This window comes from Sinocyclocheilus grahami, unplaced genomic scaffold (genome assembly GCF_001515645.1).
Source record: "Sinocyclocheilus grahami isolate Dianchi unplaced genomic scaffold, SAMN03320097.WGS_v1.1 scaffold451.1, whole genome shotgun sequence".
Classification (NCBI taxonomy): domain Eukaryota; kingdom Metazoa; phylum Chordata; class Actinopteri; order Cypriniformes; family Cyprinidae; genus Sinocyclocheilus; species Sinocyclocheilus grahami.
This window is the reverse complement of record NW_015505630.1, coordinates 551,330-565,599: the sequence shown is the minus strand read 5'-3', so window position 1 is coordinate 565,599 and position 14,270 is coordinate 551,330. Positions and strand designations below refer to the sequence as shown.

The 14,270-nt window shown below is 37.3% G+C and overlaps 2 protein-coding genes across 3 annotated transcripts; one reads left to right on the top strand and one right to left on the bottom strand.

The window, feature by feature from the left end:
- The first annotated feature begins 89 nt into the window (after window positions 1-89).
- Window positions 90-4,828, top strand: dhrs7b (dehydrogenase/reductase (SDR family) member 7B). The gene is made up of 7 exons (XM_016234348.1): window positions 90-177; window positions 1,275-1,432; window positions 1,551-1,666; window positions 2,394-2,604; window positions 3,789-3,881; window positions 4,000-4,152; window positions 4,285-4,828. Exons 1-7 carry the CDS (start codon window positions 161-163, stop codon window positions 4,488-4,490), a joined length of 954 nt encoding a protein of 317 aa, XP_016089834.1. The 5' UTR covers window positions 90-160; the 3' UTR covers window positions 4,491-4,828.
- A 5,548-nt stretch (window positions 4,829-10,376) lies between these two features.
- On the bottom strand, window positions 10,377-14,015 carry LOC107552488 (transmembrane protein 11, mitochondrial-like). 2 transcript variants are annotated; one of them, XM_016234389.1, is made up of 2 exons: window positions 13,850-14,015; window positions 10,377-11,503 (listed from the first exon to the last, which is right to left on the bottom strand). In XM_016234389.1, the coding sequence occupies exon 2, from the start codon at window positions 11,494-11,496 to the stop codon at window positions 10,987-10,989; it is 510 nt and encodes a 169-aa protein (XP_016089875.1). In that variant the 5' UTR covers window positions 11,497-11,503; window positions 13,850-14,015; the 3' UTR covers window positions 10,377-10,986. The 2 variants fall into 2 exon arrangements, with proteins under 2 accessions (XP_016089875.1, XP_016089874.1); XM_016234388.1 differs by lacking the exon at window positions 13,850-14,015 and adding an exon at window positions 13,305-13,400.
- Between the last annotated feature and the right edge of the window lie 255 nt (window positions 14,016-14,270).

Genomic DNA, 14,270 nt, shown 5'->3' with positions numbered 1-14,270 from the left:
GTGTCTGTGTCATATTTGTTCTTTTATCATATCCATTGTTTTGATGTGTTTTCTTGCTGGATTCTGTAGAGACGTGATAGCTTCGCCCCTTCGGAATTTTATTGGACAGCCGAAATCACGTGAGGGTATTGAGTTCCGGATTCTCCACACACTCGATCATATGGGTCTTATTTTACGGTAGGTAATGTGGTACTATTCCTGCCAGTTTATTTTATCCCCCGTTGTCACAGACGAGGCTTAAGCCTAGTCCCAGACTAAAATGCTTGTGTGGGCTGTTTTACCTGAAAGAAACTTGCACTGACATCTCTTAAAACATGTCAGTGCCATTGTTTTGTCTCAAGATGCACACAAGCAATGTTATTTTCTAAGGCACGTTTATAAAAGATACTTAAATGTCTTAATTGAACTATGGCTTAATCTTGGTTTAACCTAAGCCCTGTCTGTGAAACTAGGCCTATATGTTTACAAAATGTGATAAACATGGTTGCATAGTACACTGAAACGTGTATACGTGACTTTGTATTCAGGATAGTTGCTTAGTGTACTACACATCAGTGATAACCACCTGACTCTGGATGTTTTAACGATAAATCAATCTCGAAAATGTCTTGACGACACTTGACCACTGATGCCCTTGACAGAAGTGTGTTTTCAGTATTTGCATAATATTATAGTATTTATTAATATTTTGAATGAGCTTTTTCAGTTTTCATTTTAATTTAAAAGTTCTAGTAGTTTCATGTTTTTGGCATGTCATTTTTTTTAAATATTTTTTTATTTATTTTATTTCAGCATTATTTCAATTAGCTAAAATATGTTTTAATATTAATTAGTTGTAGTATTTGTCTTTAAAAAGTGTAATTTCTTTTAATGTGTAAGGTGAAATTATTTTATGTGCTTTAACTAGTCACCTTTTTAAGGTTTCAGCATTTTAATTTTTGCCTTCACTAGTTTGTTTTAAAAAGGTTTTGGATGGAGAAATCATTTTTAAAATACAAATATTTTATGCTGTCTTGCCATGTGAGGACAAAACGTGAGGTATAGAAGAGTTATACTGATCATATACAATAAAAACAATTTCATGTTTTCTTCTAAATATTGTTTACAATTTACAGTTCTTTCTGTCTACTATGTAAACCGCATATACAACATACACACATTGAAGTTCAGCTGTGTTTTCAGAGAATGCTGTCATGTTACTTTCAGATAAAGATGCTGGGCTGAGTTTTAATAAATGTGAATTCATATTTGCATATCTCTGCATATGTGTACAGACACATGGAGCGTGTGTTCGGTTTAGGCGTTGTGCCATTGGCAGCTGGGACTGTGGGGCTGCTGATTTTGCTGAAAATGATCCAGAGGTTGAGACACAAGCAGGATCTACAGGATAAAGTGGTGGTGATCACTGGAGCCAGTTCAGGCCTGGGCAAAGGTTACATGAACATGAACTCACTTATAATGCTGATCAAAATGTCTTATCAATGACATTTGACTGTAGATATTGTATAATTGTTTGTTTTAATATATTCAGTCTGTCTTTTGTACCTCAGAGTGTGCACGGGTTTTCCATGCGGCAGGGGCCCGACTGATCCTGTGCGGACGAGAACAGAAGAGACTGCAGGAGGTTGTGGAGGAGCTCAGAAACCAAAGCAGTGGAAAGATACAGGTGAAAACATACAATCAAATCAAAGTTATGTTATCTCTTAAGCCTAATTTAACCTTTAAAGGGGCCATATGATGCGATTTCAAGTTTTCCTTTGGAGTGTTACAAGCTGATTGTGCATAGATAAGATCCCTGAAGTTGCAAAGACTAAAGTCTTAAAACCAAAGAGATATTCTTTATCAAAGTTAAGACTCTGCCACGCCCCCCTAAAACGGCTCGTTCTAACATGCCCCCACATATCTACCTCACTATGTGGAAATATTTGCATAATGCCACCCAAATGTGCACGCAAAGTCTGTCTTTACATTTATTTTGAAAGATGAAGCTCGTGATTATGGTAAGGGGTGTTACATTTCCGACGTGTGCTTGCAGTGTTCGGTGTTCGGCCAATCACAATGCACTGGGTCAGCTGGCCAATCAGAGCAGACTGCGCTTGTCGGAAGGAGGGGCTTTGTAGAAAACGAAGCGTTTGAGAGAGGCGGGGCATAGAGGACCTACAATAATGTACAGTATTTGAAAAATAATGTGTTTTTTGAACATTAAAGCATGTCAACATATTCTGTTACACCAAATACACAAAATAATGATATTTAAAAAAGCATCATATGAACCCTTTAAAGCCTTAATTTATGAGAAAGATATAGTTACTTACACTAGGCAAAAAAATGTGAATGTATCCAAACATATTTATGTCCAGTCTCTTAACTGGGTTTATTACTCTCTTTTTCAGACTTACTCTCCCTGCACTGTCACCTTTGACCTCTCCAACACATCTCTGGTTTCCAGTGCCGCCGAGGAGATTTTGAAGTGCCACGGTCATGTTGATGTCCTCATCAACAATGCAGGCATTAGTTACCGTGGCAACATCCTGGACACCCATGTATCAGTTCAGCGAGATGTCATGGAGACTAACTACTTCGGTCCTGTTGCTCTTACACAAGGTTAGTGGAGAAGAGTCAAAGAAAGAGATCAGTGGAATGATTATATATCTGGTTATATAAACACACATGCACTACCGTTCAAATATTTAACTTTTATACTTACCAAGGCTGCATTTATTTGATCAAAAATACAGTAAAAACAGTATTATTGTGAAATATTATTACAACTTAAAATTTATTCCTGTACTGGCAAAGCTGAATTTTCAGCATTATTACTCCAGTCTTCAGTGTCACATGATCCTTCAGAAATCACTCTAATATGATATTTTGCTGCTCAAGAAATGTTTCTTATTATTATCAATGTTGAAAACAGTTGTTCTGCTTAATATTTTTGTGGAAACTAATTGTGGAATTGTTTTTCCAGGATTCTACAATTGATAGAAATTTAAAAACTAGCATATAAATGTCTTTACTGTCACTTTTGATCAATTTCATGTGTCATTGCTGAATGTTAATTTCTTTAAAAACAAACAAAAAAAAACTTACCGACACCCAACTTTTGAACCATAGTGTACAGTGGGTACGGAAAGTATTCAGACCCCCTTAAATTTTTCACTCAATGTCAACAATTCTGTGTTTTTCTGTCAATATGGGGTGCTGTGTGTACATTAATGAGGGAAAAAAAATAACTTAAATGATTTTAGCAAATGGCTGCAATATAACAAAGAGTGAAAAATTTAAGGGGGTCTGAATACTTTCCGTACCCACTGTATGTATATTAGTGCTGTCAAACGATCAATCGCATGCAAAATAAAACTTTTTGTTTGCATAATATATGTTTGTGTTCTGTGTATATTTATTATGTATACATAAATGCACACACATACAGTATATATTTGGAAAATATGTATATATTTATATTCATATAATTTATATTATAAATAAATATATTTAATATATAAACATAACATATTTTTCTGAAATATATACATGCATGTGTGTGTATTTATATATACATAATAAATATACACAGTACACACACATACATTATGTAAAGAAAAACGTTTATTTTGAATGCGTTTAATCGCGATTAACAAAACTAAATGTATATTAATGTAAAAATTACATTAAATGTGAAACAATACAAAAGTATAGGCCTAGATAATGTAACTTACATCATATCACATTATACATGACATTATGTCGACAGAATAATAATATAATTTTTTTTTTGTTCCATCCAGCCATTCTGCCTTCGATGGTAGATAGACGCAGTGGACATATCGTTGTCATCAGCAGCGTGCAGGGAAAGATCTCCATACCGTACAGATCTGCATGTGAGTATATATTCACAAAAGAAGGTATTCAGATGAGGGAATTCAAAGATTCATGAATAAAAACAGTATTATTTTTAATCGAGCACCTTGCTTGCATATCTGAAATGTTTTCTGTCAGATTCTGCATCCAAGCATGCGACGCAGGCCTACTTTGACTGTTTGAGGGCAGAGGTCGGCAGGTTCGGCCTGCAGGTGTCTGTCATCAGCCCTGGTTACATCAGAACAAACCTGTCCATCAATGCAGTCACGGGGGACGGCTCGAAATATGGAGGTGAGAGCATGTTGTTCTTGTCAACCAATCTCTGAATGTGAGGTATGAAATATGTTTTGGAAAATGAGTATCATAAATATACATATTTTAATATTTAGTCAAATGTTTCTTTTTGTTCTTTTGGATCTGAAGTAATGGACAAAACCACAGCGAAGGGCTCGGATCCAGTGGACGTGGCACGTGCTGTTCTGAAAGCTGTCTGTCACCAACAGAAAGACGTGGTTTTGGCTGGGCTGCTACCCACTGCAGCCATTTATCTGCGTGCACTGTGGCCCGCTCTCTACTTCAGACTGATGGGTTCACGGGCCATAAAAGAACAGAGGGTGAAGGAGGAATAAGAGAAAACAGTATTCAGGGAAACCTTTGCATCTTTCCTCTGAAGATTTCATAGCTAAAAAGTCTCATTTTTAAGTCTAAAAGTAAATACTCATGGAATGTATTTAATAAATATTTAAAAATGGATTCAGTTGCTCGAATCATCTCTGATCTTTGAAAAACACAACAGCAAGTTGACCAGTCCTTAGATAAGCAGAACAAACATTTATCATACAAGAACCAGATTACGTCTATTTATATTTCTGCTGGTCTTAAACAGTCTTAATTTGCCCTTCCACAAATTAAGGACTTGAAAGGTCTTAAATTGGAGCACAAAGTCTTACATTCATAAAGTTATGGCATTAAATGTTCTTTTGTCAGTATTATTGTCTTGTTTTCCAATACAAATATCTAAACATCCTTAATTCAAGATACATTTACTTGAGATGCAAAATGACAATACTGTCTTGTTTTTTAATAAAATTAACAAAATTGAGTGTTTATTTTAAAAATAATTTTTTGAATTAAGGTGACTTGACTAAGCAGATATTTCTTTTTTTAAAAACATTAATTGACTTCATTTTGATAAAGACATGTCATTTTTGAGTATATCTTGATTTTTTGCGCGTGTGTAAAATTAATTAAAAAGTAATGGAGATCGGTTGGAAGTTACATTTTTGTAAACTTTGAAGTGCTACTAATACAATTCACACAAGAAGTCATCGTGTTCTTCTTAGACATTTAGATAACATACTAACATGTTTCCTTCAGTGTATTCCTTAAATGTTCTTTAATTGGTCTTTAAAAAAGTCTTAAATTTACCTTGATAAAGCTTGCTGAAACCCCATTATATTGTCCTTATTGATTACTTATTAACCCTAATTTATTATTAACTGACTTTTCCACTCCATGCACCCTGTTAGACTTGGCAAATTTTCATGTCACCTTTTGCCTATAGTTATAAATCAAATCACATTTTTCTTTGTAGTTCCCTTTTGGCTATCACTGATTATCATCATAATGTTCAGGTGCCCCTTATTCCAACAGGAAGTTGGAATAATATGAATGTTTAATGGTTTGTTTACGTTTTAATAAAGTTCTCACCTGCCTTCTGCCCCAATTAAATGTTACTTGAAAGATTTCCATGGCAACAGAAAACAATAAAAACAGACGTGGAGCGTCACTGCAAGGACCACATCATGATAATCTGGTTATGACAGATGCTAAGACGCACCAAACATATGCAGCTCTCAAAACCCGGGAGATGAATGTGCATGATGAAACAGTTGTGCTTTAGAGGAAAGGCCATTTCTAAACTGTGCATTATCTGACATATCCTCCTGAGAAGCAGAAAAAAAAATTGTGAATTTTTTTTTGTCATTACATTGGTTGGAGCATAAATAACAAATGGAGAGAAAAAAAATATATATATTTTATTAATATTTTATTCTATGTCCTTTGTAGAGGACGCAAGGACTAAGTTATTCAAATAAATAAACACATGAAAAAGCAAAAACAATGTTTTATTTTTTATTCACCAACCTGTTTTTATGTTTCAGGCTTTTTTTAGCCAAGTTTTGTACAAAGATGATTTTCTACTATGTTGAAAGATATAACTGTACTTTATGCAATGTGTGCAAAAAGTCCATATATTGGTAATCCCATTCTATACTCACAATTTGAGTTGAATTACTGAAATAGATTAACTTTTCCACGACATTCTAATTTATTGAGATGCACCTGTATACATTGCATCTAATTTCTTTCCCTATTGACTTGTGTCTCTCTAAAATGCCTGATTAACATGATGTTCATCCTGGTGTCCTCTACAGAAGACATGTATGAAAATTATGCTCTGTTTCATAACAAAAAGTCATATTCCGATTTGAAACCCCATAACACTTTTTTGAGATGTTTATTTACGGCAAACAATTTGAAAATTAGACAGATTTAACTTATAATTACAAAACATTATCATATTTCCCTAAGAGTGCTAAATTCGATCATTCTGTCAATATCAGTCATATCTAAAGACCAAGGAAAGGGAGTGTTTACGATCAAACCTCCACACATTTGATATCTCTAAAAAGCCCTGAATGTGCCCTAAAACTGTGGCCTGTATGCTCTCAGAGAAATTCACTAAAATATAATGTCCTCTACAGAGAACAAAAGTCTAAGCCTGGATCCCACGAGGATACAGAGGGAGATTTTTCTTCAAGAAACTTACCAATGGACCATGATGTTGGTCCAAATCAAAACTCCATTTGCAACATTTTAATGCTGAACAAAAACTTTCAGAAAATATGGATGTCACAATGCCAACCCAGTTGATTTTTGTTTCCAAATAAGGTTGATGCTGGAAACCGGGCAGACATTTCTGTCACAGCAATATTCTTTAAATGGTGTTCAAACAGTTAATCTAAACAGAATGAAAATTACTGCCTCACTCATTCCTTCGTTTCCACCAATTCACATACTGCTCCAAACTCTCAGATTTAAACAGGTGTCCATGCGCATGAAATATGTGGTATTTTGCCCGATTCTTCTTCCACAAATTTACTTTAAGATGAGTTCCGCGTTCTCAGTTGTAAGCCTAGTTTTCTTTGAAACCCAGTAAAACATATAAACACCAGAGTTGTACAATGCCTCAGCACTGAAAAACCCCATTCCAGTTCCCATAGCTCTTAACTAAATGCGATCTGTGACGAGAATATTTTGAAATTGATTTTTTTAAACACAACATATGGATTCACCTTCTGACCTGAGAGCAACAGACATGAATTACAGTAGAATTTCCTCACATGACCTAGACACAAACTTGGACTTTGTGTTTAAGCATTAATCTTAAATCAATCTTTACCTAAAATGTAATCTTAATTCCACATTAATCTGGAATTAAGCATTATTTCTTTATGTAGTGTCACTTCTAGGACATTCTAAAACGAGCAGTTTTGATAAACCTGAATAATCTTTTAAAAGGCAAAAAAAAAATCTACTTTTTAAAGGGGTCATCGGATGCCCATTTTCCACAAGTTGATATGATTCTTTAGGGTCTTAATGAAAAGTCAATAACATAGTTTGGTTAAAATTTCTCAATGGTAGTGTAAAAAACACTTTTTACCCTGTCAAAAACAGCTCTTTTCAGATCAAGCCGTTTTTGTAGCATTTTCCTTTAAATGTTAATGAGCTCTGCCCTCTCTTCCCAGCTGCTCTGAGAGACTTTACTTTAGCAGCATTCATCTTGCTAATTAGCACATTATTAGGAAAGGCATTTGCAAAGATTCATTACAAACCATTATACTCACTTCTTCTGTAGATGAGGCTGGATCATGAATGATTCCTGCCAACAAAGACGCATTTATGTAGATCGGGGGCGCATTCCCTTCAGAAACAATGTAAGCCACTGCGAGTTCAGCGGCTCAGATGTTGGGAGTAAATGACGACTGCTATGTTCATTATTACATCCAACAACAGAACACCTCAATCGCTTAGGAGTCATTCTTGTCTACATCTGCTCCAGCGGTGAAACAATGGCGGACTGATGACAGCTCAATCAGGGTGGGTCTGAGGTAGGGATATGCCGGTATCAAATCTTCATGTTGCGATTAATTGCTAATGCTTTTATTACGGTATACGGTATTATCACAGTATTGAAATTTTGTTTTAAAAAAGTGCTGTCATAATACAGTATAACAGGTTTAATAACTTTTTTCTTATAACAAAAATAACTGATCATTTAAATGCAATAAAGCAATACAGAAAAATGTATAAAGCTAAAAGTTTTACGCAGATTAAAGTGCAAAAGAACTATAAAGACCAATAGGTATCACTTTACAATAAGACCTCATTAGTTAACCTTACTTAATGCATTAACATTCACAATGAGCAATAGCTACATTTGCTACAGAAGTTATTAATGATTAGTTATTAAGTCTTAGTTCATGTTAGCTCATTAAATAACCCAGTTGCAACTTTCGATTTTAACGTGTTATTAAATATTGGAATACCTAAGATTCATTAATGTTCAGAAGAATTTTTCATTGGCAGTTTATGTTAACTAATGAAGCCCTAATGTAAAGTGTGACCGAACAATAAAGAATCAAAACACTTTCAAACAATATCTAGGGCATGTTGTAGTCCAGATTAAAATGTAAAAAATAAAATAGCCTATTAAGTCTAAATATTTAAGTATTTGGCACTGTGATGAACACATAGCAATTACACAAATCTGAATGGCTGTTTAAATCATTTAAACACGATTCAGAAACAGAAAGTAGTGCAGCTGCTGTTTACAGGGTTTCATTTAAATTAATTACTATTATTATAATTTCTGCAGTTTAGCGCCATCTGCTGTCAGAGTGAAAGTGCGCTTTCATCCAGAGCATCTCTCACATGTTCCGCCATGTGCTTCTCGTCCGCACTTATTTACATCAGTGCGCATGCGTCTCCACGCAGCATACAGCAGTGTTGTGCATTTTGACCAGTTGATGGGAAAAGTATTCTTACAATGCATTCAAAATTCTGAATAACTTGTAATATATAATTATTCACGGTATTTAGAAGAGCCCACGATAACAATATCGTGCACATTCATTACCGTGATATATCGCATTACCGAATACCGGCACAAGTCTAGTCTGAGGTAAGACACCAGTCCAGTCTGTGCTGAAACGCTACTGTCAATCAAACTATCCTGGGCGGGGCCTGTCTGTGTGACGTCACACAGACACCTGTCTGAGATCGCTGGATTTGAAAGGGGAAAACATTTAACATGATTAAAAAAAACACTGGGTGGATTTGTATCATTATAGGGTGGTTGTGTACACACACTGCCAACACACATTTCAGTTCAAACAACTTGTAAAAGTGCTTGTAGCATCCTATGACCCCTTTAAGAATAACTAACAGTAACCAACCATCTGATATGTCAAAACTACAAACCTTGGGCTGAATGTGAAGTGTAGACCAACTGCAGACAATAGGACTGTTTGACAAAACATCAATTTTGCAATTCTAGTGAGCAGAAATTACACTTAAATGCTTAAAATAAGACTGACCCCACTTTACCCTACCTTTTTTCCCTTTGAATATTCTGTTTCAGATAGTATACACTACAGTATGGAAATAAAACATATCAGAAGACTTATTTTAAGCCCCACAGGGGTTGTTCACAAGTGTGAACATTATTTAACATGGCACCATTCATACAAAATACCATTTGAGACTAAAACTTTCACAATGTGGTCTTATGCAAACTGTTCTGCTAATTCAAAGAATAGTAATAACCAAAAATTAAAAACATAAAAATTAAGTAACAGCATGGGTCTGGAACACAAGTAAATGACAAAATATTAATATATGGGTGAACTATGCATTTCAGATGAGTTTACATTTACTGCTCATCTTTTATATGAATCTTTTATTACTTCATAAGAGGAACTGGATTTATACTAATCCATTTACTCCCACATTCAGTCCTTTGTTCCGATCTTGCTGATTTGAAAAGGTTTCCATGTGAATGAAATATGCGCTATCTTGTCCAATTATTTTCCCACAAGTTTACCCTTCAAATTACTTATGAGTTACGCATTTCCATTTGAACTCTAGTTTCCCTTGAAACCCAATAACATAGCATATATGGCTCTAGATCAACATGAGTAAATTACAAAATTGTAATTTTGGGGGTGAAGTGAACTATCCGTTTCAGAGGAGTTCACCTTTACAGCTCACCTTTCATATTTACTGTTCATAACTTCATACGAAGAACCGGATTTAAACTGATCCATTACAAACCACGGCTTGTAAAACAAATCTACCTGCGAGGTCTGCATGAAGGCTAAATCGCAGATGTGCGGTAAGACAGAATCTGAGCCCTTGAGGGGTCAAATAAAGGTGGTCAGAGATGCCAGTGAGGTTAAATCTCCTACTGTTTAATGAAAAGGTGACGCACCAAAGGCAGGGTACGGTAAAACTACACAGAGGGAGAAAAGAGGTTTCAAAGGTCATTCTTAAAACTTGATCTGTCTGTCTGTCCACCACACGTTCAGTCCGACAGGTCACCGCCCGGGTGCGGAAGCTCCGTGTGGGTGGCAGGTGACGTTTTGGGAGGGCCGCTGGGACAAAGGAAGGGGCTGGACAGGCGCAGGGAAGGGGGGCTCAAGTGCACTGGTGATATCACTTTTAAAGTACAGAGAAAAGAGGAAGATTCATTCAGAACTATAAGCTCCCCCCCACCCTTCCTCTCTTACATCCATCCATCCGTCAATCTGTCCAATGTTTAACCGATTGAAAGCAAAACGCTGAAAAAGCGTAACAGAGAGAGCGCCGCGTCTCTCGCCACCTCCTTTTGTTTTTCGATCACTCTCTCCGTCGGTCCATCCATATGTTTTGTTTGGTGTGTAAGTGTGTATCTGCCAGTGTTGGGTGTTTAGTAGTGCTTCTCACCTCCCTGCTGCGTGTTTGTGTACGCATGTATCAGTATCTGTATGTGTGTGTGTGCGTGTGCATGTGCCATAGCGCTCATACGGCGTACAGTTCATAGATCTTCTTGGCACAGTACGCCAGGGCCGCCAACGCTATCGTGTTGTGCAGTCTCTTTCTGTGCACGTCGTCCCGTCGAACCAGAACCACCGGCGAGGAGGAGGTGAGTGTGTGCAGCGGCAGCCGCGAGAGCTTCTGACTGTCGTACTCCACCTGGTATTTGCAGCAGGGGTCGAACTGCCAGGAGATGCTGTAGAGCGCGGCGCAGGCAAGGCTCAGAGTGCCAGCGGGGAGCGCCACGTAACGGGAGTAGTCGGCGGGAAGGGCGAGCGGCGTCAGGAGGCACACGGCCCCTGCCAGAACAGCGGTTTTGTGCAGGCAGTTTCCCACGGCCACCCAGCGGGCCGTCTCATCTCCGATGCGCGTGGGTTCGATTACGATGTAGCGGTACTGCGCCTCCAGAGCCTGCTCCAGCTCGTACTCAAACTGCTCCTGTGCATTCTCGCCGTTGTAGATCTCGTGGACGATGTAACACTCCGTGGCCGCCATCACTCCCCTAAAGAGAAAGATAAAAAGTGAGAATTCGGAATTAATCCAATCCCATTTCCGATTCTGAAAGTTCTGTTTATGAACTTAAACGCTGCAATCTGATTCACATATTAATTTACATGCATCACATGCAGTCTAAACAAAACCCAGCTGGAGCATTCAGAATTAGCGAAAACCAAGGTGACAATGTCACAGAAGCTACTGCAAATTTTTTTACTAATATTTAGTAAATATTCAGTCTCCTCCACTGACCAGTTCATAAGATGGACATAAAAAAACTTGCACATTCATTAGACGTAAAATGTATGTAAACATACGCTGCATCATGGCACTGTGCATGTACATGCTCACGATGCATTTTTGAATGTGATTGAGAAAATTGTTGTATTGAAGATTATTATTATTATTATTTTTTTTTTTACTGTTTATCGGATCAATTCAGGTCTACATCGAAAACCAGCGTTATAATGTCACTGGAGCTACCGAGAGTATAATTGTTGTTTCTGCATATGTCAGAAGAGCTTTTTTTAGCAAAAAAATGAGTAAATATTCAGTCTCCTCTACTGCCCACTTTGTAAGAGCAAGTAAATATGCTCACGTTCGTGAGACATATGTAAACATATTAAGGTATTATTGAATCAGACAGTTATATTCTATGCTTAATTTCTTCATATTGATCATTAATTATTTCAGGTCTAAACCACCCCTTCCAAACTGAAATTTTATTTGGATTGAGCTCTATCAAATCAACTGAGCCATTCACATGAGGCCTTTTCAGTCCAATTGAGCCATCAATGTGTTTATTTGGTTGCATGTAAATACTGAGATTTACTGTGAGGAAAAATAGTAATACCGATTTCATAAAACAGTTAGACGGTTTTACAGACACTTTAAGACCAGCCAACATCTCTTCAGGTGGGATGGCATTTTCTGTGCTTTTTTGGGGGGAAATTTTGCGCGGAATTTTGCAAAAAGTATTTTAAAATGACCGTATAAAATCCAAACCGACCGTATATTCTGGCCTTTATTAGACACGACCTGTCTCGCGTTATCTAGATCAGCCAGAGCATCTGCGGCCTGAGTTCACAGTGAAACAAGGAACTTTTGAGCTGATGTTATAGAAGTATAAAGGCTGACAGGAAACTTTCATTTGTACAATGAAAGGCCCTTGTTCAGGAATATAAATCAAATCTTGTAATTTCAAAATGGCCATTATTTTTGAAAATACTGAGCTGCTAAACAAATCGATAGACAAGTGAGAGCGGTCCGCAGTTTGCAACGGTTAAAATAAATTTAACGCATACTGTCAGTTTAACAAGCAGGGCATGATTAAACTACCAACATTTTTGGCGGATAAACACAATTTCTTCCCGTTTTCAGGATATCTGCGCCAACCACTAAAGTTAGTATAAAAACTATAAATGCCTGCTAACTGTACACATCTCCTTGAAACTCGCTGTCATGGCTGTGAAGCGCTATTTGAACTTGTTCCTCTCGTGTCAATATAGGTAACACATACTACAAAAAAAGATATGAGATCAATGTCGAGATTTCAGATATAACTGCCATAAAAATAAGTTTTTGCTGTTATCTGCACTGCTAATCAGTTGAGAGACACCAGAGTCAGTAAGCTAATCAAAACAACACATGAGCTCTATTCAAACAATATTTTTTTTAGTGTTTGCGGATCCACAAAACGCCAAAACACCTAGTATTTAAAGGATACTCAACTAACTTAAATCTTGCATAGAGCCTAAAAATTTCACGTCACGTCTTATGAAATAATGACAGGTTTTAGTCTAACTGACCTCTCCCTGTTGACTGGGACACCTCGCCTCCTTCCCAGCGACGCCATCTTGAAAATGCAACGGACTAGACTTGACGCAAAACCCGTCGCGGTGCACTATGAGTAATGTAGTTCTCTGCTCCTTAATAATTCTTAAAGTTCTCGAAAGTGTCCAAGAGACTACAAATCCCGTGAAGCAGTTTAGTTGGGGACCATACCACCTGAACAGAATGTGTAACGATATTAATATTTGCTTTGTTTTGTTAAAGACAGCTGTTTTTAATATTTGAAACACAGTATTTCGTGCAACAGACCAGTAGGCCTAATTGATTTTGATTATGGTTTAATCCATCAGGCTAAATAATTTAGGCTTGCGTTTATGAATAGCGGAGGTGACCAATCGAAAGCAAGGACACTATGGGGCTAATAGTAGGACGAACCATTCCCAAAGCAAACGCAAGCGTAGCACAAACAATGTGGTCTGACAAAATGATTTAACTGTTTTTGTAGCGTGTCCAAAACTTTCGGTCATGTTATGAACGTGGATGCGATCAGCAAGGAACTCACCCATAGTGTGGTCGGTTCTCGTGTATGCAGCGAGTCCCGTCCTCGTACGGCGCCCACGGAGCTGGTGCATACGGGGGTGGGTGAGAGCCGTGTTATAACAACTACACGGTGCTCCCTAACACGTGCAGGGTTTGCGCTCTCTGTCTCCCCCAATAGTGATGGATTGCATAACATAAACTAGTTAACTAGTCTTCTACCACGCTACAATCCATCACGCTCCCTAAGGTCACAAAACTCTGGACTTTTGGTAGTACCTAGGATAGCAAAGTCCACTAAAGGAGGTAGAGCTTTTTCGCATTTGGCTCCCAAACTCTGGAATAGCCTTCCTGATAACGTTCGGGGTTCAGACACTCTCTGTTTAAATCTAGATTAAAGACACATCTCTTTGGCCAAGCATTCAAATAATGCACCTCATAATCTT